The sequence below is a fragment of the Anomalospiza imberbis genome, chromosome 1, assembly GCF_031753505.1.
Source record: "Anomalospiza imberbis isolate Cuckoo-Finch-1a 21T00152 chromosome 1, ASM3175350v1, whole genome shotgun sequence".
Classification (NCBI taxonomy): domain Eukaryota; kingdom Metazoa; phylum Chordata; class Aves; order Passeriformes; family Viduidae; genus Anomalospiza; species Anomalospiza imberbis.
The window spans coordinates 110763721-110786133 of NC_089681.1; the positions used below are offsets into that span (position 1 = coordinate 110763721).

The window sequence follows — 22413 nt, forward strand, 5'->3', positions numbered from 1 at the left end:
TATTGTCCAGAAACATAAATTTGAACCGCAATTTTATGTGGTGCTAATGAAGTAAATAACTTCCTATCAGGCTTCTATTTCAAGTATCTATTTTATTCTGGGCATTTCAAAGAATAATGTGCATAGAACAGCATAAAGAAATGCAACTGTAGGTACAATTAACTAAAACTTACACCATCACAAGATCTCATGTACAGCAGCAGCAGAGTAACAACCTTCTAAACCTTTCCAAGCTATATGTATTTGTTTTTGTCAAGGTCAAATAGCCATTACAAGCCTTAAAATCAGTAGTGCAACTTTTACAAGAGGCTCCATCTAGCACACACTGGTGTGAAGCAACAATCTGAAGAGATCAATGTCATCCTGCTAAAAAGTAAATATTTTTATAACCACATCCATGGCAACCACAAAACTCTCCACCTCCCCAAAGTGATCCATAATGCTTGACTTGAGAAGCTGATTTAAAGCTCTGAGAAGGTATCACTAGCCATCATTTTTCTTGGCCATAAAATCCCAGGAAGATAAACGTAGCTTTTCTGGGCCATCATTTTACAGAAAAGAAACACTCAAAAGATATCTCTAGAAATTGCTATACTTGCTCATTTTGAAACTGTAAATCCTCCAGGGGGACTGGTGGTGCTACACTGTAGGAATCAGTATAAATTATTTTATATGATGTATTTTTACTCCAGTGTCAACCCAGGCAATTGACATCTCATTTTCTCATTTAAAGACTTTGTGTGACACCACTTACATCTTCTATACTACTTTTCACAAATGAATCTCAGTGCTCCTTACTAAGATCAGTACACATATTCCATGAATGGATGAGACATTCTGAGAAGTTAGAGAGATGCAGATAAATTAACTTGCAGAGTCAATGGCCAACTAAGGCCAGTAAATGCAAGTTTCCAGAGTCAGAAGCCCCTGCCCTGTCCAGCAAGCAGCACTACTTCTGTATGTAAGTGCTTTGGAAAGGCTTCCACGCACCAAAGTTATGTTTTATGCCAGTTTCCAAAGGCCTCTCAGAAACTCAGTGGCATTTTACATTTTGCTTTTTCCACTGAAATGAACTGACCCCACTTTTTTCCAAGTGAGTGGCAGGAAACCTTGCATCTGCTCTGGTCATAGGGGCAGATGTTGAAGGCAATGGAAATCTGTCAGCACCAGGTAATTTAGCCTACACTTCAGGCTGCATTTCTGAGCTCATTCATGCTAGATTTGTGCAGTGCTAGACCAAAAGGCATTACAGAATTAAGCTGAACCAGGTTTGGGTACATAACTCTATTACTGCTGAATAGGCACAGTCGGCCTCGTCCCACATTTACACAGGCTCTAAAGCAGCTACATAAAGGATGGAGATAATACATGATCCATCATGAAACCTGTCTTTATAAAGCTAACTCATTTTGAACACATTTGAAACAGCAGACTGAGTTAATAGCAGACCAGTGCTTCGCACGACTACAAAGAATCCCTTAGTAGGAACAGTTAAGCTGAATTTACTGTGCCATTACACCACAGTCTCAGCGCAGATGTAGGCTGGTTACCAGCACACATGGAAATCCACACAGCAGTTAATTCATCTTCACAGTATGCAAGTTAGGGATGTGGGAGCAAAGACTGATCAAGATCCTTCAGCTGGAATACTTCATTTATGTGGTAACTTTCTGCTTTTCCATTCTCTTTGGTCAAAGAATAACACAGATTTGGCCTTTGCCTACACAGAGAAGAGAGCTCCAGTTTCAGAGCCAGGAGACACAGACTGCACCCCTCTTGCTGCATACACATTGCTGTCTGACAGCAGCAATAATCAAATATTTATGCAGCCCCACAGTGCAAACTCTCAGAGCATCTAGCACCATTGTTTAATGCCCCTAGCTCAGCTTTAACATGGACATGGGATCTGGCAGATGAGTAGCTGCACTGATAGCAGATATTACTAAAAACAGTCCTCTTCCCTGTTCATGTCACAGGTGTCCCAGAGAAGGGGCACCAGAAGCAAAGGGATGCTCCTACCACAGCAGCTGTTCTTTAGAGCTCAGAGCTTAGACTGCAAAAGATCTACCAGGCTGCAAACTACTGAGACTGAATTACATGCTGATCTTATTTACAGGTTTGCAAATCCTTAGCAGAAGGATTGTGCTATAAGCTGGGGCATCAGTACTGAGGGTCAGAAATATCCTGAAGGGTCAATCAGTGCAGGTAAGGCACAACAATCAGAACAGGCTGATTTAGGGTACACAACTCCAATACTGCTGAATCTGCACAGCAATTTTTGAAGTCACGCTCTGTTAAAGCACATTTTCTTTCAAAAAAAAAACAAAACATACAAAACTGGTGGAAAATGTTTAACCAAAACCCAATGCCAAATATATGTGTGTGTGTATATATATATATATATATATATATATATATACACACATAAACTCACTATTTGATTTCAGCAACTGAGGTTCTTTCAGCTAATTCCATATAAAGGTATTCACTAATATATTTTTCTTTAATTTTACAGAAGAATAGCTATTCTAGCTGCTTTAAAATAAGTGGAATTAAGAATTAGAAGTATTTCCTAAAAGGCACTATCTGTCAGTACTCTACTTCTGTAGGACCTGCCCTACACCTTTCAGCTTAATATCAAGAACTGTTCTCTGTTCTCTCAAATACACCATTGCAAACCAGTAAAAGTTAATCTACATTAGAGACTTCTATTAGCTCCTTTGTTTTGGCCAGGAACTGCTCATCTTCACATTTTACAATTATTCCAAGAGCTAGGAATAGCTGAGAGGAAACAAAATCCCCCTAAAAAGCACCATCACTGTTTAGAAAGGTAAGCTGCACAACACCACCTGTCAACACAAACTGGAAGGCACACTTCCAACATAGAGTAAGCAAGAGCCTGTCCATGCCTTGTGGCCATGTAGCTCAATGTGAGTGCAGCTGATCCAGTATTCACAGCCAGGATGAATACATGACATTCCAGCAGGACTCGGGGAAAAGCCTTGGGCACCTCTGTAACAATCTACAGTGGGATCACTCTTCAGATAAAGCACAAGAAAGGTACATAACTCTGTTGTAATTACTAACTGGAAAAGAGTGGGGAAAACAAAGCAGCTATTATTTCAAAAACTTGTTTATTCACAGATCTACCACAGCTTTGACAGTGAAGCATCTCCTGTACTTAACAACCAAAGCAAGCCTACAATCACCTATCTACTAGAGATTGACAGAATTCCCAAGGACACTGGCACACAGGGTACCAGCAGGGACCATGCTCCGACCTCACAGCCTCATCACTATTGGCCTGCACAGCAATCTGGCATCTCAGTGTGCATCCTCTCTCCAACAGCACTGTTCCTGCCAGAGGTCCCACACCACACATCAGACTGAAGCTTCGCCTGGTTATTTTAACTTTGAAGTCAGCAAAACCAACAGCCATTCCACTGCTCTGGTGAAGCACAATGTTTTCAAGCCTCGAAAACAAATATAGTCTGATAAGTTTATCCTTGAAGCTTCAACAGAACAAAAACTTCACACAAGAAACTCCAAAAGTTAGTTGGGGCAGCCAGCTCTTTAAGACCCTTAATTATTAATAGTGTAGATGAGTGGAATGAAACACATCATTTTTAAGAGGAGATGCTGAGTATCTCTTGCTCAACACACTGAGGGCACACGGGCCTGCAGAGGGATCCCAGCGTCGTGTTGTTCACCGCCTGCCACTAAAGCAAGCGACCGAATTTAGCACTGCCTGGCCCTCTGTATGTTCATTTACAGCTTATGGACTACCTGCAAAAAACAAATTCACTACCAAACCCAAAAGGCGTCAGTTCATCTCCCATTCTGCCCAGGTGTACCTAAGAAGTAAGAATGTAAGGAAATGGTTTTTATTGACCTAGGAATCAAAGATAAATTGTTTAATTAACTCTCACATCATGACTATTTATGTGCTATAAAGTGCAAAGCATACACAACCAATGTGGTTACAGAAAAGTCTCCAGAACTCAGTTCCCTGTCTGCCAGAACTCGTCTTTCCGCTACGGGACGTGGTGATACCGCAGATACCACGGGAGGCTGAACATACCGCGTGTGCCCTGCGCTACTTTTCCAGCTCCCAGGCGGGACGTGTGTGCCCCCGCCGTGGAGCTGCTCTTGCTTCCGTGGGTTCGTCCTTCCCCCGCGCTTCACCTGCGGGCACGGACCCTGGGCAGCCGCACCGGGTGATGCGCTGAGGGACACCCCAATCCCTCACCCCAGCCCCTCACCCCAGCGCCGGCCGAGCGCTCGGCCGAGGCTCCCCCGCCCCTCCGCGCCCCCGGGGCACTCACAATCTCGGTCACCATGAGGAGCCCGGGCACGGTGCGCAGGAACTCCTTGTCGTAGGCGAGGGTGCTGGAGCTGGCCGACAGGTTGGCGGTGAAGGAGCTGCTGGTGGTGGTGACCGTGTGCGAGCGAGGGCGCGGCGGCTGCTCCTGAGGCGGCACGGGCGGCTCCATGGCCGGCGCGGCGTGGCGCGGCTGTCGCCGGACGGGCGGCGCGGAGGCACCGCCGCTCGCCGCTTTGTGTGGCCCCGGCGTCGCGGGCAGCCCCCGCCCGGGCGCGGGGGAGGAGGAGGGTGCTCGGCGCCCAGCCCCGGGCGGGGAGGCGGGTCCGGAGCGGGGCCGCCCGCCCCGGAGACCGCCCAGCCCTCCCGCCGCTGGCCCCGGGGCGGGACCCGGCGCTGCCGGTGCGAAGCAGCCCCAGCGCTAGGGAAAGAGGGTCAAAGCGGGTCCCCGCTCGAAACCATCTCCTGACCTCGCGGACTTTTAAACACTTGGGATCCCGTCTGCTTCCAGTGCGGCCGAGGAGCGAAGCCGAGCCACTGTTGTCTGTGCCGCAGCCCCAGGGGCGAGCACGGTTTGGAGGGTCCAGCCTCGTGCGCCGGCCGTCACTGTCCCTCCAGGCTGTCACCCCTGGCTCCACGGGCAGCAAAGGCTGGCGAGAGCCGTGCTGGTGCTGCAGGTGGCTGTCCCCACTGGCTGCCATCGCCTGGGAGAGGAACCGCCGCGAAGTGCCGCGGGCGGGGAACAAGAGTCTAGGAGCTAACACAGCCCTCCCAGAGCTGGAAATGGGGGTCTTGCTGGGGTCTGCCAAATAACCAAGAGACTGAACAACGCAAAAGACTTTTAAAGGCCATAAAAGTCACTGGAAATGTAAAGTATTAAGTCATTATTGACCTATACTACCTGGCAGTGTTGAGCTGTTTCTTAACCTGTATTTTTCAGTATTCCAGTCTGAAGTGTCATCTTTAAAAAAAACAAATCCAAACATTTTTGTTCTTTTAAGACCTTCTAAAGAGATTTTCCATTCCACAAAAACCATGGGGTTTCAACAATAAGCAAGCAGGTTATAGATATTTTCAACGTTCAGAAACTCTAATTAGCAAAGGATTTTGTGGCCATTCAGAAAAAATGAAGTGTTTTCCACATGTCTGGTGGCTATTGTCCTTGAATTGTTTACTTCGGCTCTCCTACTGGATAACAAAGGCTGGATTTTGTGGTATTACCTTTCAGCAAGGGATTGAAGCAGCTGGGGAGGGAGGAGGAGGAGTATGGGGGAGTTTCTCCCAGAAATACAGGTAACGTGAATTACCCAAAGGAACTGTTTTTGTGCATTGTTGTGTCTCCACTCACAGTGTAAGTGTGTCACAGTACAGGCTCCATGGGCTTCTTGGAATGTGTATCTTGGCTCAGCCTCTGTGGAGCCTCCATGCTTTCTACACTCTGACTAGGAGAAGAAGTAAACTCTTGCTAGGTCAAAATATGCAATTTGGTGAAACCTTTCAATGTAAGTGTTTTAGACACTGGTGACTTTTTTATTTAAGATGGCAGAAGAAATGTGGCAGAGTTTTGCAAACATGAACTGTAGGTCATCTGAACACGATGCCTGTCACTTGACACGATAAGATATACAGATAGCTTTTTTTTTTTTTTTAAAGACCGTTAATAAACCATATATTCAAACCACTGAACACAACTCCTTAATCATGAAACAAGGAATTATATACTTTTTGGCAAAACTGTAACTTTTTTTTGTGACATTAACAGTAATATGGGGTTTTTTGTGTTCCTGTTTTATCTCTTTCTTTTATATAAGAGTTGATATTTTAAAGGAACAGAACACACCTGTGCACTGGTCTGTCTGGAAGCCTGCTTCAACTGGCTTGCAAGTAAAAAGTGCTTTATCTGATTGTTCAGCACTGCCAAGGTTCCTTCCAATGCCAGAGCTACTTTGCTACTGTGGCTGTTTTGAGGGGATCCATTGTAACAGCATCAATTTTCCTCTCTGAGAGATTCCCATCTTTTCTGTTTTCCACCTAGAAGATCAGTAAGTAAAAGTGAGGAAATGTGGGGCTAAAATTCATGCCACTATCAAAATTAACACTAATTTCAAAGTTGTTTGAGCCATTCGCATCACTTTCCCTTTGAGGGCTGGTTTATTTTACACTGGATGTATATTCTCACCATGTTTCCAGGATGTTACTCACTGGTTTCAGGGTTCATGCATAATTCTAAAACTCTTTATTTATACCCTAAACTCTTAAGGATCAGTGTTGGTTTTCTTTCAGCCATCAGAATAAGAGCAATAAATTTCATTGCTTTTGGTCTGCACATCTGTTGTTTGAGCATCCCAGCTCCTGTCGGGGAGAAAGAAAAAGTAAAATAAAAACACAGACAGGGAACCAATTGTTTTCTGCTTCAGCTATATTAATATACTGTACACTTTCAATGTCTATTGTAGAGGTCTAGTATCATGATTAATTCAACAAGAACTGGAGGGCTACACTTGTGGGCAATTTCTCTGAACACTGGCTGCCACTCTGACTTCCCTGGTTAGCTTATTTTTCTCCAGCAAACATATTCAAAGAATGAGTTTCCCTAAAAATGGGTAAACACTCCAGAAGCTTTTCTGTATCTGATATTCCTGGAAACAAATTTCATTCTTTAACTTGACAACATAATACTTGACATTTTGAATGCTAATTATGAGGCTCTAATTTTTTTGTTTTGCATCCTTGCACTGAGGGTTAGAACTGGAAAGCCTTCAGGGACCAGCTAAGCCTAGCTAGATTTTTTTACATGTAGATAGCATCAGAAACAGAATAATTGAATGCTGCTGCTTGAACAATCAACCTTTTATTACAGAACTACCAAGAGAGAATAAGGTGGCCCATTTTCTTTATTTTAAATTAACCTCTCAAGGGAAGAATCAGCAGGGCTTTTAAACACCAGTCAAGATTGCAACCTCTTGTGTGTCAACTGCTATAAGGAAGTAAACTCTGATTAGGGGAAAAAAAGATGCAATTTGGTGAATGTAAATGTCTTAGTAAAAGCAGAATAGTGAATAAAGATATTATCAGGTTTCTCAGTAAAGGGATTATTCCTGAATGTCTCATTATCTAATTAACAGAGTCTTCCATTTAAGCTAGTTTTGTTCTCAAATCCTGAGGTACCAACATTTTTAACATTACTGATCGAGCTCTCAAGAACTACTTTCTTAGCAACAATCTGGCCAGCTGGAAGTGCTAATTAAAGTAGACTCACAGGTCCAAGGAGTGGAGCTGACTGGAATTTCCTGAACTGTTTTTCTGGTTTTGAAATAGAGCTTCCCTTCCCCCTTCCCAAATCCTAGAATTTTCAAATGTCAAACTCATTCAGATTTGTTCTTAGGTAAGTAAAACATGTTAACATATAAAAGATGTGTGAAATTTTTCAGTGGTTATCAGCAGGTTTCAGTCCAAACAAAAACTTACTGTTTTTAAACCACCTAGAAATGAACTAAGAAAGCTGAGGGAACTTAATCTGAAGAGACCAAGAAAGGAATTGTATTTTCCATGAAACCCAGGTCTTGCACAAGGAACAGGGATTTATGTTGGATGTCCAGGACAAATATTCTCACCCTTGACATCCTACTGTGCTAATAATCTGAGGATGAGATATTTTTAGTTAGCATTAAATCAAGAAATGATTGGAAATTTTCTAATGGCTTTTCAGAATTAGCAAAGTGTAGGCTTTGAGCTACAAAAGTATTCAAGTAAATAATTTATAACATATTTTACCCTTCAGCAGCTTACAACCATATGGAAAAGCTGATTTATACTAACCCAAACCAGAAATACTTGATTTGTACTTTGGTAGTAACATGTGCCATAGGCACATGATCAATCAAGGCAAACGCCTCTGTGTAGGAATCCATATTTCACAAAGAAAAGATGGTTTTCATGACTGAGATACTTGGATCTTCCAATGTTGCTGCAACAGAGAGAGAATAGATGAGATGCATATATTTTCAAAATGGCCATTATTTGGCAAATCCATAGAGAATCCTTGTTTGTACATGGGGTTACTGAACACAAGGCCTGTTTTGTTTTGCAGCTTGGGCACCTAAAATTCATGAACATAAAATCAAAACCAATTCAAACAACAATCGAAGTAATGACAGTGCATGGGATTTTATCAACCGATGCTTGTTACAACCCTGATGCTGGAAAAGGCAGGATTTAACTGTATATGTTCTGTACTCCTCTTATCACAAATATTTCTTTCTTTACATTAAGTTTACTTGAATTCTATGGACAAAGTCCTGACTGTAGATACACAGTCATTTTACCTGCCAGAAAGCCGTCTTACAACATATTTTGCCATACGGATAATTAACTCTGTGCTGGGAACAGTAACATACTGACTTCTAGATTTTATTTTTCAGTTTTGAAACCCACGACACTAAGTAAACTGTGTGGTGATAGAGACTGTGCTAAGAAAAGAAAGCACAGAGTACATAAGCCATGTATTTTCTTTGCATTAGGCTTTCACCAGCTGTTTTATCTGCTCTGGGAATCTAAAGATCCCTCCCAGCCCTGCAACACAGCTATGTCACAGATACCGTACTGAGCAAAAATTACTTCTTTCAGAGCTGACTTGTACTTAGAACACACTGTCCCTGCACACTGAATATATGTGCTTAACTTCAGGGCAGAGAGCACATCTACTCAAATTAAAAAGAGTTTGTAGTGAGAGGTGTGAAGTCTAAGTACAAATCTCAGAACGGGAGTTATGGTTTGCTTGCTTAGGGGCCTCAGCTCGGTAGTGCACCTGCAAGAGCACGTCTGCATTTTATTTCCCAGGCTGCTTCCCAGCTGCTCTCGGCCCTCTTGCCCTCCAGCGAGCCTGCAAGCACAGCAACAAGCACAGCTGGTGGCTGTGCCTTCTCACACCTGCAAATCAGAGGCCACCCCAATACTCAAGAGTGTCTGGTGTCATGTTGTGTGAGGAAGGAGCTGATTCTGCCCCTGAGCATGTCCAGGCAGGCTGTCCCTGAGGCACTCTCATAAATACTTTCATTAGGGTCAGCGGTCCGCCACAGACCTTTAAATATTATTATGGAGCAAACACATACTAGTGATTACATCACTGAGAATATAAACATTTCCACTGAAGACATGTGCATTTTCCACTTGCTAAGGGTGGTGCTTGCCTAAGTGTTTATGGAAATCGCAGCAGGTAATGTTTATACAGCACCCAAGCCCAGTGCAAAACAGCTGGAGGAAAATACCACCTTCAACAATTGTCAGTGCCATATTTGTTTTTAGATAATTAATGAAAGACTGTATAATTCTACCGTGGTTTCACCACAGCACCATCCAAGTTTAAGGAGAGAGTTCACAGCCAACTCAGTTTGCTTGCAGGCTTAAATAAAATAATAAACAGTCAGCTATGTTGTTCTGCTGTGGTTGGTACAACACCATGACACAGGCCTGAGACTTAAAGTGTCCCTTATCCCAAATTGTGAGCTTGCTGTATGTGTATACACACTGAGGGAAGACATGGATGGCAGGTAAAAATCTAACCAAATACTATGGCTAAAAGCTGAAACTAGACAGATTCAGACTGAAAAGAAATTGGTTTTGTTGTTGGGACTTTTTGAATGATTTTTTTTTTAACATAGCATGATTAGCTATTTGAAGGATTTATTAAATAAAACATTAAACTCTCCATCATTTAAAATCTATAATTCCAAGCTATAGGTTTATTTGAAATGTACTCTTTACCAGACTTACATTGACAAATTTGGTTGTCTTTATCATACAGAACATGACAAGAGATGGCCTGACAAGTCTCCTGGAGTGGCAGCAGAATGAAGGATCTCATGAATCTCGCTCTGTCTGGACAATGAAAACTGGTAATGAAACTGCTGTACAGGGAGAATCAATTTTAGGCAGGTGGACTGCAAGGTTTAAGGGTGGAAAAATTCTCATCCAGAGGAAGTTAAGAAGCCAGTGGGCTGACTGCAGGATCTGCAGAGAAAGGTGCCAGCTGACTGGGGTGAGGTGCCAGAGTGTACATGCTCTGTCATAGGGGGCTGAAGTGCAGAAGAGAACTGAGCCTGGCAGGGCACTGACCTAAATCTTGGGGAACACAACAGTGGAAGGAGAAGGCAGAGAAGTGCGGGCAGATGTTACTGGTTGACACAGCCTTTCTGTTAGTATGGAGTACAGACATTTGACATCTATCCATTAACAGGAGAGGAAAATGTTAACAGAGGACACAGTACACCACATAGTGGCCTGAAATCTGGTTGACTGGTACTGGTTGACACAGCCTTTCTGTTAGTATGGAGTACAGACATTTGACATCTATCCATTAACAGGAGAGGAAAATGTTAACAGAGGACACAGTACACCACATAGTGGCCTGAAATCTGCAAACAGCTGAGCAATATAGCATTGGTATTTTCAAATCAGCAGTTTATCTTTGCATCTAGACAAGTGCCAAAAGACTTCTGTGCAACAAAGAACAAAATGACCCTGATGTTTGTATTCACAGAGCAGTCTTAGCCCTGAAACAAAACAAAAGCAAAAACAATTCTCCCTAGTACAAAACACAGTCAAGTTCAACTCAAAGCAGGACAGAGAGGTGCAAGCACCAGTGTTTTAGGATAAACAGAATACTGCTCAAGACTGTAAATCACTGGATGCTTTTAGAGCCTTAGTGCTACAGATATGCAAAGAACCAGCACGCAAAACTCCTGATAACTGGTAGGCCTTGTATCAGTGCATGAAAAAATACCTGCAGTGATGCAAGGCACTTAATGAATCCTCCAGTTCTACCTTCCCAAAAACATCCTTTGCAAGAGAAGTAGGAGTTTGAAGAAACAGGGGAGAGAGAAAAATGTTTCTCTTATGACTGCATGTATTTACAGAGAACAGGGAACAGAGTGTGTTTTCTGCTGCTGGCCTAGCAAAATCTGCTGGGATTTTTAAATGAATCAGAAAGACAAATTTAGTTAAATTTCTCAATTTACTTAGTTTTCTACGAAAATTGAAGGCTTTGGGCTGTGAGAGAACAGTGCATGGTGTGAGACTATAGGACTCAGGGGATGGATGATGGGCTGCCTTTTGGAGGGATTGGGATTTCCTCAGAACAAAGGCTTATTCCATTTATGCTATGTCTTGAGAAAGCTTATCCTGTCAAGTCATTTATCACCCTGCTAGCTAGCTACTGAGCATGGATAATGCTTCTTCCCTAGATCAGTGAGGGAAAAGAGAATTTTAGAAGAAAGGAAGGTTTTCATTTGGGGATTTTAGGAGATTGGAGAAGAACCGATAGGAGTTAGGATATCTAAGCTCTTTGAATGATGAGAAAAACATACCAGGAAGGATTTTTCTAACAGCTCACAGTGCAGCTAAAATAGTCTTTCTGCTGAGGGCATCCCTGGTATTTAAACTATGTAAACTGGCACAACCCTGTGGTTTGCAGTACTAGATTAGGAGTAAGTAGAGGATGCTCTGTGATGGATGTGGCTCTAATTACTGATATTGAGGTGAATGAAGTCCATCATATATTTGCAAATGTCTGGCTTAATGCTAACTATGAGACAATTATGATGTGAGACTTTTAATTATATGGACGTCCCCATACATCCCTACAATGAAAAAGCTTATTTTCCTATAAACTCTGAGGTTGGCTCATCATTGGCTTAATGATCAAGAAAAGTACAGACTCCATTGGTTGTGCTGGCTGCAGTGGGGGTATTTGTAAGAGCAATCTATTCCATGTAGATCTTTCTACAGAGAGCATATCCCCAGTTTGCACTGTTCTTGGCATTTACAAGAATTTGGTATCTTCTGGTAACCATCCTTTTTGTCATGTTCACCTGGAACTGACCGATCAGTTAAAACTATGAAGATGAGGATGTGATAGCTTAACCTTCATCTTCTCAGCACATCAGAAATCTGATCATATATATTTATACATACACACACAGAGGCATACAAGAGCATGTCCCATAGATCCAGACAATTATTAAAAAAAACCAACAGTGGTCACTAAATATATCAAATCTATGATGTTACAAAAGCAGTGTGATTCTCTGAATGTACCAATCAAATAATTACTCACTTGTCATCCTCACAAGGATTCAATCAGAGGCCCAGGAAACAAGCTGTATCAGCGTGTGCAAATGAAGGTCATGCATCAAACTGCTGGGTTTTAAGTGATGCTATGATTGCTATTTCAGTGAAGGAGTAATCAGGGAGGTCATCATTTCATGATTCATTGTTCCAGCAGGCAGTGCAATGAAAAATATTGAAGTTAGCAATGATATACTTAAACCAGGTATTACTCTGATACCTTGGAAGTGTTCAAAAAAATTGTGGGTATGGCACAGTTACGTCGTGAAGATGGCAGTGCTGGGTTAACAGGTTAACTCAATGATCTTAGTGGTCTTGTCCAAACGAAATGATTCTATGATTTCTTGCATGCAAGCATCCTTCTTCTGCTAGACTACTTCTTTTATGGGCTGTCTGAAATTACTAGTGAAGGTTTTCTTCATGTAACTCACAAGTAAGGAAAATATGAGTAAGTGGATTACATCAGTTCATCAGTGCTGAAATGCAGGATTCAACAAATTATCTTCATTAATAGCAATGAACAACGCTGGGATACCTCAATGGATATTTCAAGGTGTGTATCTAACCAGCAGATGATTTATAGGTGGCATCCTCCAGCCTGCAAAATACTCCAATGGATAAAGCAACCCAGTGTAAGGCAACCAGTGATAAGAAAAAAAATACACATAGAAAAGGAAAAAAATGCTGGTGAAGACACCTCTACTACAAGGAGGAGTATTCCACAGTGTTTTTATAAGAGCATAGAAAGGGAGCCATGAACAGGGGCCTCTTGAGGAGAGGGGAACGGTGGCTTTGCAGATCCTCAGTCTCCCTCATCTGAGTGTGAGTGATACAGTTCAAGTCCACCTCTGAATAAGGGGAAGTGAAGAAGAGGCAGGACTTGAAGGACTACACCCCCATGTACCTGCTCTCTGTGGATCCCTGCCTTGAAAAAGGAACAACTATTTCCGAGTTATTCATTAATGTGATTGAAAATAATTTTTTAAGATGAGTGACAAAGATCATGACTCTCCATGATCACTACACAGAGAAACTACCTTTACCCTGTGTGTGTGGTAGTGAATCCCCTGATTTAAGGTGTTACAAAAAAAGCCACCAGTTCATTAAAATCAGTCAAGAATACTGGACTAAAGCAGATGCAGTAAGTTGTGTTCATTCAAAGGCAGCACAGAAAATAAAAAAATTGCCAACCCAAATCACCACCAATCCTGAATCCCTATTAAACTGAAGATCAGCTATTTCTTGAGATTTGCCTACTGGATTTCAAGATATTTTACTAATCATCTCAAAACAGATAATTCCTTTGAAAGCAAAATAATCTTTCCAAAGCTCTGTCTAGCTACACAAATACTTGGAAATAGGTATGCCCAAGAAAACTGCATTGAATAGAGATAAATCATATGATAAGATTAATACTTCAGAACTGAAAGCAGACTTGAAAATGAAACATTTTTCCTGTTCAAGTGTTGTCTATGCATATATTTCCTTTTTTAAAATGTGAATTTAACACACAGAAGCAGGTAGACAGCAAGCAGTCCCAGGGAATGATGTCACTGGTTCCCTAAGGTATGTCCAGCAAGGTCAGCAATCTGAGGATCTGCCTTCTAACAGTCCAGCTGAAATGCCTTTTTCCTGACTCAAGGAAGCTGCCTTGAATAGTTTAGATTCCCTGATAATTCACCATATAACTTCTGTAACAATAAACCACATTGTCATTTTTAGTAATGCATTCAAGGAGGACTCATGTGAAGCCTGGTTACCTGGTGCAGAGTTCCCAGTCATTAAAACATAATGAGTTTTAAATCAGTCTAGTCTAACTCAGTAATTAACACAAGGTACCTTGAGCTGAGCTTCTCAGATGTTCCCATTCTGTTTCCTAAAATCTGTCTGTCTGTGCACTCTGGGCCTCTACTTTCTGTCTTTCTGTCCCAACATTACAAGAACAGAGATGTTCAAACCTTCCAATATTTGCTCACTATTGCGTGGATGCTGTCCTGATCCAGCCTACATGCTGACATGATAGGTTCTAGCTAAACATGGCCATTTCACACTAATGCCTCTTCAAAAGTCATGTAACCACATCCACTACACTTCACTTTAGGATTGATTACTGTAGCAATTAAAAAAAAAAAAAAAAAAAAAAAAAAAGAACCAAAACAGTGGTGCTGGCTTTGTGCTAGGGAAGAGAGCTTGGGTACAACACGGAAGCTCTCAGATAGAAGGAAACTAGGAAGCTTTCCAGCCCACCTACATTAGATTAATGAAATCACATCTGGCGTCAGGAGCGTCCCTGGAGTGTTCTTGCTCAATTATTTTAATTTAACCTCCACCTCTGGTGACAACAGGGCAGAGCTGCTAGCAGCATTATACTTATTTGGTTTTATGATGACATAAAAATATTAATAGCCAGGGTTATGGGTACCTTACCATTACCTAGGGCTCCCACTTCTAGTTCTGAATCTGCAATTGCAAAAGAGAAGGAAGATAATTCCCTCAGAAATTCAGGAAGAGCATTTTGAGGAGCTTTGCTTTGAGGGCTTATCTCTGACTACTTAGTCAGACCTAATCCTGCTTAGCTTAGCTCTGAGAAAAATCACAACCTGATGAGAAGGTAACCAACACTTCTGATTACTTCTTACTTGTTAAATACGGTATGTGCAACCTTGAGGAAGTTGCAGATATTTCTCTTGCCAGCCCTTCTCATAACCATCATCACATTTTCATGAACTCTCATGATCCCACAACAAAGTGAGTGAAGTGCATATTAGTTCTGTATAAGTTGTCTATAATGCAGGAACAGCATCTTTTTCTGATCTTAGTTTTCTATTTCTTGCTTGTAGAAACAATACGTGGAATGGAAAGCGAACTTCAACAGCAATGGTTTTATCTCTGTGCATTTTGATAACACCAAGTGTGCTTATGAACTCTCTCTTCTACTTCAGCAACTGCTAAATTCTCTGAGGAGACATTTTCCAGGTTTTAGTTTTGAAAGGAATGCTGTGCACTAAGCTGTTACCATGAAGCCATGCCTGGTACAGACTGACAGGCCAAAAGGGGCTTCAACAAACTCTCAACAGCTTTGTCTACACTCTTTCTGTATTACAGGGCATGTTCTTGTATTACCATCTCTTGCAGTGGTTAAAACTGACTTTAGGCTCGTTCCTTATGTTCCAACAAATGCAATGCTTTGCATTCTGTTCCCTCTCTTCTCCACACACAGTAGATACAAGGTAACACTTCAAACAATTTACCTGTAGGGTTTGCAGTGCAACCCCGTTCCACTCTAATCAGATTGCTTTCAGAAAGCTAGCAAACACCTCTGCTGCTCTAGCCTTGCCCAGCCTTGTCAAGGCAACCACATTGTATTTTGGAAGAAAAGCCACACCTGGAATTTGTCATACCTGGAAACTGCACATTCCTCTGTCAAATGGTTTCAAGGAGCTGAATTATCAGTTTTTTAATGCATCTGTAAATAATGTTCATAATGGAGATAAAATTTCTGAGGGGGAACAATTATGTGAGTACAGTAACTAGGTAGACTACACCTAAGTGTAGGATACTCTGGCTCCAGAGCAGGAATACATTAGAATCAACATAAGCAGCTTTTGTTACAAAGCTTAAGCAGTAAGGGGTAAAGATCATTACTAGCAACCAAGATCTTGGTGTGATCACTTACTCTAGAGACTTAAATCAGACTGAGTAACTGCACTAGGAAACACCACAAAGAAACAACTCCAGGTTCTGCTATTTTAAAACAGTCAATATATGAATAAAGATGGGAGTAGCATAAGGATTAAACCCAAGAGTATGAAAGCTTGGAAGACTTTATTCCACTTAACCTCCCTGCTGGGCATCAAATGTAAGACAAAGCTAAATGCACATGGCAGCATGCTGATCCTTTTTTCTATCCTGGCTAAAGCTCTGGGAGTAATGAAAGGTATTCCTTATCTGTAGCAGCCTACAGCCTGAAAAAATGCAGATAAAGAAAACAGGGGGGTAAGACTAAACAAAGACAAGGGAAGACTGGCACGACCAAGCACTGCTGCAATTACCATCTAGCTTGAAGCTTGAAGAAAATTATGTTGATAACAGCTATATTAAATTTTATAAAATCCCAGAAACAACAAAATATCCAAAGCATCTCTGTCACATTCCATTGAAAATCTGCAGGGTAAGTAGGAATTAGAAAAAAATATAAATTTTGTTTAAAAATGCAACTAAAAATACTTCTATAGAACCTGGGCTTTAATCCAAGGCACAAGCACAGCCAAGGCTGGCTCTGCTCAGCAATCACAGTACAGAGCAGCTTGCTTTGTGCTCACTTTGCTTTCAAGTATTTAGAGCCTCCTAAAGCATGTATCACAATACATGTAGGTTTATTTCTCAATGCAACAATACAGGAAGTGGGTACCACAAAAAAAGAACAGCATGTTTAAAAAAAAAAAAAAAAAAAAAAAGCTTCACTGTCCTGAGTAGCTGTGATGCAAATGCTTGTGTTTGATTTTGCATTTCAAATGCTAGTATTTAAAATGATGTAGATCAGGAACCCAGCCAGTGCTTGCTAACAGATTTGGCTTGCTTTCCAGCTCTTTCCAGCCTTTAAATAGCAAAAGAGCAAACTGAAAATCCCCAAGGCTGTACTTTCTGAGCCTACCCCATGCCTGTACTCAGTAATCATCAAACTGAAAGATACTCACCAAGTCCTCAAAACCACAAATCATACAGAAAAAATCTATCACACTGAGAGCTAAAGTATGGTTCTATGACAAGAATTTGGTTTATAATAAACCCGGATTTGGAGAAAGAAAGGGCAAACTAGTTCAATTAATGTCACTATTACTTTTACCTGAACGTGACATATGCACTATTCTTTACAAACATGGCATTTCAGAGCTTCAGGGACTGGAAGCATGGATGTGATTCTGTTCCCCTGAAATAGTAGCAATGTTTTCAATTACCCCAACCTGACTCATTGCCATCACAGGCACAGAGGAGAGGCTGGAAGAAATCTATGCACTAGCTTTACAGCCAGACAGCTTTAAATGGATAGACAGACATTAGCTAGTGCAAAGGCAGCTAAACATTAATCGTCTTGGTGGCCTTGCTAAAATCCTGTGCAAAATTCCCAGCACTTTACAAGGCTTATTTGTGTACACAACCATTCAAAAGCAAAGTAAGTAGGGGTTTATCTGTGTAGATGAGCATGTACACACATCCACCTTCTGAGATGAAGAACTCTTCTTAAAGGTCACTACAAAACAGCACATAGAGGTGCAGCTACACAAAGATGAGAAGGAAGCTGGAACAGGCACAAAGAAAAGCTGTAGGTTGAAGGACACTCCATGACTCTCATCCAGGTGAGAAAAGGAAACATGCAGTGTAGCAACAAACAGCAACACTAACATCAGAGTGCAATGTGTGTTAGACTGAGCAGACTCTGGCAGCTACATCCACCTAATCAGGACTGCTCACACAGGTCAGAGCGGTACTTTATTTATCATTCACTGATTCCTTCAGCATAACTTGTAGGAAGAGTATACTTTTAAAATCAGTAATTCACTAAGTTTCTTACAGAAACTGTGTGAATCAGAAATTCACACAGAAAATCAGAAATTCACACAGTAACTTACAGAAATAATCTACAAATGGTTCCCAATGTCCCTACAATTACCTTCACTAAATGTAAAACAAATACTGTAAGTAATAGTTAAATATAACAAATAAGTAAATTCAATTTAGACATGGGGAACTCTGACAGAGATACCATTATACTGCATGTCACCCTATTGTTCTCCTCTTAAAATCTAGTTCTGAAACTGTTTTCAGTAAGAGCAGGATTAGACTGACAGATCAAGAGTATCTCAAAGTCCTTACCCAAAGCAGGGTTCTAAAATCAAGTTAGAACAGACTGAGAGCAAACCATGTTTCACTTAACCTGAATGCCAAACACCTCTCCTTTGCACATGCTGAGATTGAAGGCAGATGCTCTTCTCATCCATTATTCAAAATGGAAGTGTTACCTTTTAGTGCTCAGATTTCTATCAGCTCATGGGAAATCACAGGAGAAAAATCCATGCAGCCAAGAGACAGGCAGAAATGGAACAGTTTTATGCTTTCTAATAATATGACGTGCCATGTGTTCCAGGACATTTTATTTCAGCATTATCCAATTTCATCGCTGTGAAATCTATGCAATTGATTTGAAATTATGACTCCAGGCTTACAATGAAGTCCAGGTTGGGACAACTATGAAGAACTATCAGCAGAGGCCACTGGACACTGACTTCTTGTCTGCCGTGTTTCTTGTACAGCCCGGCTGTTATTTGCAGTCAGACCATGAGAGTCACCCAGCCTGTTTGCACTGATTTAGTGAGAAAGCACCACCCCTTCAGAAGATACATAAAACAAAGGTGTCCATCCTAATTCTCTTGTGATGGGTTTTTACTTTGCTGTTGACTCAGGCTAATTAGAATTTAAGCCCTTTTGGATGGTATGTTTGAGATACTTACATATTTATTCTATTGATTGATTCCTGCACTCTTAAAATAAATACAAATTTGAGGTAAAAGTACCACAAGAAATGACCTAATGGCTAAAATTCCATCTTAAAATTAGGAATAAAATGCAACCAGGCAGAGATTTGCTAGGCAACCATCTTTACTCCTCGCAGTATCCCTATGTGTAAACGATGGATTAAGACATTGCTGTCGTTTTATTAACTACTCTGAGGATTTCAGTAGACAATGAATTATTCTGGTCACCAAGAAAACCATACTTGTTTTACAGTATGATGTCCCACACTAAGTAGCAGACCTTTCTTTCTCTGGATAAACACTTGTGACACCTCCCACCCCTTTGGCTGATGTACAAACTGACAAAATGAGCTCTTATTACTTCCCAAAGTCTTTGAACTTCAACATCCAACAGAAACAAACATTTTTGGGTACACAGTACAGTGATACTGAAAGATCTCAGTGACCATATTGTCCAACAGCTGAGGTAGTGGCTGTTGCCCTGTACTTAGGAAGAGTCTTTGATGACAGGTGCCTTGGGTGCAGGTTATAATATGCTGGGAACTTCATACCAAGCTCCTTCCCTCAATTCCAGTGGGTCTACAACACATCCATCTCCTAAACACAAGGAACACACTGTGAGACAGGTGCACTCATACAGGAACCTAAGGGAAATTCAGAAATGGTCAGAAGAGTAACTCCGGAGTGGATGGAATCAGCCACTTACCGACCAGTGCCCTCCAGTGGCTCCCACAGCAACTGAAGGAACTGAAGACAAGAATTTGTTTTCAGAGGTCAAAAACAACACAATCGTATCACTAATGGAAAGAAAGAAAATGCTGACATCTGGACACCAAATAGCTCTTTTTAAAATTTACGTTATTGCATAGCAATCTCATATCTGCTATCATTACATACCACAACCAGAAAAACCTACTTTCCATCAAGTGAATAAAATATTAATTGCAAAACTTGTAAAATGAGACAACAGAAACCAAAGTGATTCCCAAGACAAAAATGTTTATTTGTACTAACTCTTCAAACAGGTATACATTCAACATCTCTAAACAAAATCAGTACATATGATGAGGGCAAGTTGATTAAGTATCATTAGAATGTAATGTCTTCCTTAGCATTAAAGTTCATAAACCAAGAATTAGTTACAAATTTATGATCCCCTTACACAGGGGTTAATGATTTCAGTAAAACTATCCCAGTACTAGGCAAAACAGAGTGTTTGCAGAGCAGGCTCATTCAGTTCCAGTACCATGTCACAGTCTTTTAATGAACAGTAAATATTAGTGGGGAAAAAATACATAGTGCCAAGCTGAGTGTTCTCCAGCACTGAAAAGCAAATGCAAATAGTGAACTATCAACAGAAATTTAAATAAACTATTTTAGCTATTTTAGTTACTGAAACCTCATTTTTTGTCTGAAAAAAAAAAATTGTAACAGTCTGGAGGAAAGAATTCCATAAAAACCTTTTCTCTGGATTTGCCTTAGAATATAACCTTCTCTATAAAACAAGAACTATTAAGATTTGAGACTTTCAGTGGTAGAAGTAGTATTGGAATAATAAAGAAATAATTTAAAAATATATATTAATTTACCACATTTAGCTCATATAGCCCTTTATGTATCTTACAAAATGCTACTGTCCTACATACTGCATGTAAAAAAAAAAAGTTTATATATATAATGTATATGTACACATACAAAGCAAAAGCCACCAATTTGGTATTAAAAAAAAACAGAAAATAAACAAAGCATAAGCAAACAGTTATGCAGTAATGCAAGTTATGCAGTAATGAGGAGTGTATGCTCCATGTGTGCGTTAGCATAACAGTGCTTCCAACCTTAAAATATCCTCTTAAACATCTACGCAGAGTGCTTGCTCCAAGTCAGCTCTACCAGTGATGTTCCCAACTGCCAAAAATGTCTGATGTCACTTAACTTCCAGCCATCTCTAGTGCTTAGCACTAAATCAGAAGTAAGGCAAAATAACTTTTCACATCCCTGAATATCTGAGGACATTCATGAGATCTTCCAAATATTAATTCAAAATGCAGGATCACAAAAAAATGGTATCCCTAAGTGGAAGAGTCTTCCTGTCTACACAAAGTTGCCCCAAGCTTCCTTATTTCAGAGTAATCCAGGCTATCTAAGTATGACAATTACTCCCAGGCATCCTCTTTGCTTTAGCAAATTTTGAATGACAACCTAAAGTTTCAGGATGGGTGAGTGCTCATGTTTTCTGGTCTAAAACCATCACTCAGAACAGTGAACAACAGTTCTGATACTGCTCAGATGTTAGGCATGGATATTCAGAGCAGATGGGCAGTCTTGTTCTATAAATTCTGTCAACCCTTGTCTCCCAGATGGAAGGAGTCCACTCTTAATGTGCCTAGCATATATTTCACCAAAAAAACCCCACATTTTAGTATACAAGAAAAGCAAAACAGATTTTACTTATCTATCTTCTCTTGCACCAATCTTAAAAAAAAATCTAAAAGGACCAACCAAACCAATGTCCCCCCTTAAAACTTCATAAAATCACAAATTTTCCAATAACAAATAAAATTAACCTCCCTCATAAAACAAGGGTTCCTGAAAAAAACCTAACTGAGATCCCTGGGGAATAAAAGAGAAGGATGTCTTTGAGAAGCTTTCTGGGAGATTAGTTGTAAAGGATTTGATTCAGCACCCATAAAAGTTTTGTCCAGTGAAAGAGCAACTCCAGAGCTGGGAAGGCTGGATCAGGACTACAGCCCAGTGGGGACGTGCCAGTGACTGGCAGGCACTGAAATGAATGTAGTCATCGTACTGGCACACAACCCTTCCGACAACACAAGCTGTGCTGTACCAGGGAATTCCCCTGACATTCCCTGGAGTGTTGTGTAGCTCAACACTTTGCACCTAAGCTAAAAACACAGCAGAACAACTTGGAGCAGTGGATACCCAAGGCTATTCTTCATCACCCAACCAACAACAGCAGTGAAGAACAACCACAGGTAAAACAATAAAATGAACTGCAGGCTCTAGGGTTCAGAACCCCCAGGTCAACACCTCTGGCTTGCTTTGGGGAATAGGATTCTAGAAGAGCCTAACAAAGAGGAATAGTAAGGGAGAAATGGAGAAATACAAAAATACAAGGATTAAAAAACAGAAGGGGAGGCAATGATCCCCCTCTAGAATATTCCCTTTAAAACAGTGTAATTTAAAACTTTAAAGTCACTTAGAAATTGTTTTTAAAGTAGCTTGACAATTTCAACAACTTTCAAAAATCAAAATATTCTTCACTAGAGTTCACTGAAATATTCCTGTAGCCCCCCCGAGTAACTGCTACAACTTGTTTTGCATTAACATTGCTTAAATTAATATAGTCATAAGCATGCAAAATGTTAATATTTAATTGTGCATACAGAATAAACCAAAGTTCTAACAGGTTCCTAATAT

General features: G+C 40.8%; 1 protein-coding gene and 1 long non-coding RNA gene across 3 annotated transcripts in view; both read right to left on the reverse strand.

The window, feature by feature from the left end:
- CMTM8 (CKLF like MARVEL transmembrane domain containing 8) overlaps nt 1-4619 on the reverse strand; it is a 35164-nt gene extending 30545 nt beyond the window's left edge. Inside the window, exon 1 of the mRNA XM_068206069.1 lies at nt 4326-4619. Coding sequence (XP_068062170.1) covers nt 4326-4493 — 168 coding nt within the window. The 5' untranslated portion in view covers nt 4494-4619. The remainder of the gene's footprint in view (nt 1-4325) is intronic.
- Nucleotides 4620-5195: 576 nt separating this feature from the next.
- On the reverse strand, nt 5196-10130 carry LOC137483181 (uncharacterized). 2 transcript variants are annotated; one of them, XR_011004386.1, is made up of 3 exons: nt 8271-10130; nt 6162-6673; nt 5196-5282 (listed from the first exon to the last, which is right to left on the reverse strand). It is a non-coding gene; the product is annotated as an uncharacterized lncRNA (long non-coding RNA). The 2 variants fall into 2 exon arrangements; XR_011004387.1 differs by lacking the exon at nt 5196-5282 and having other exon boundaries at nt 5959-6673; nt 8271-8420; nt 8939-10130.
- Between the last annotated feature and the right edge of the window lie 12283 nt (nt 10131-22413).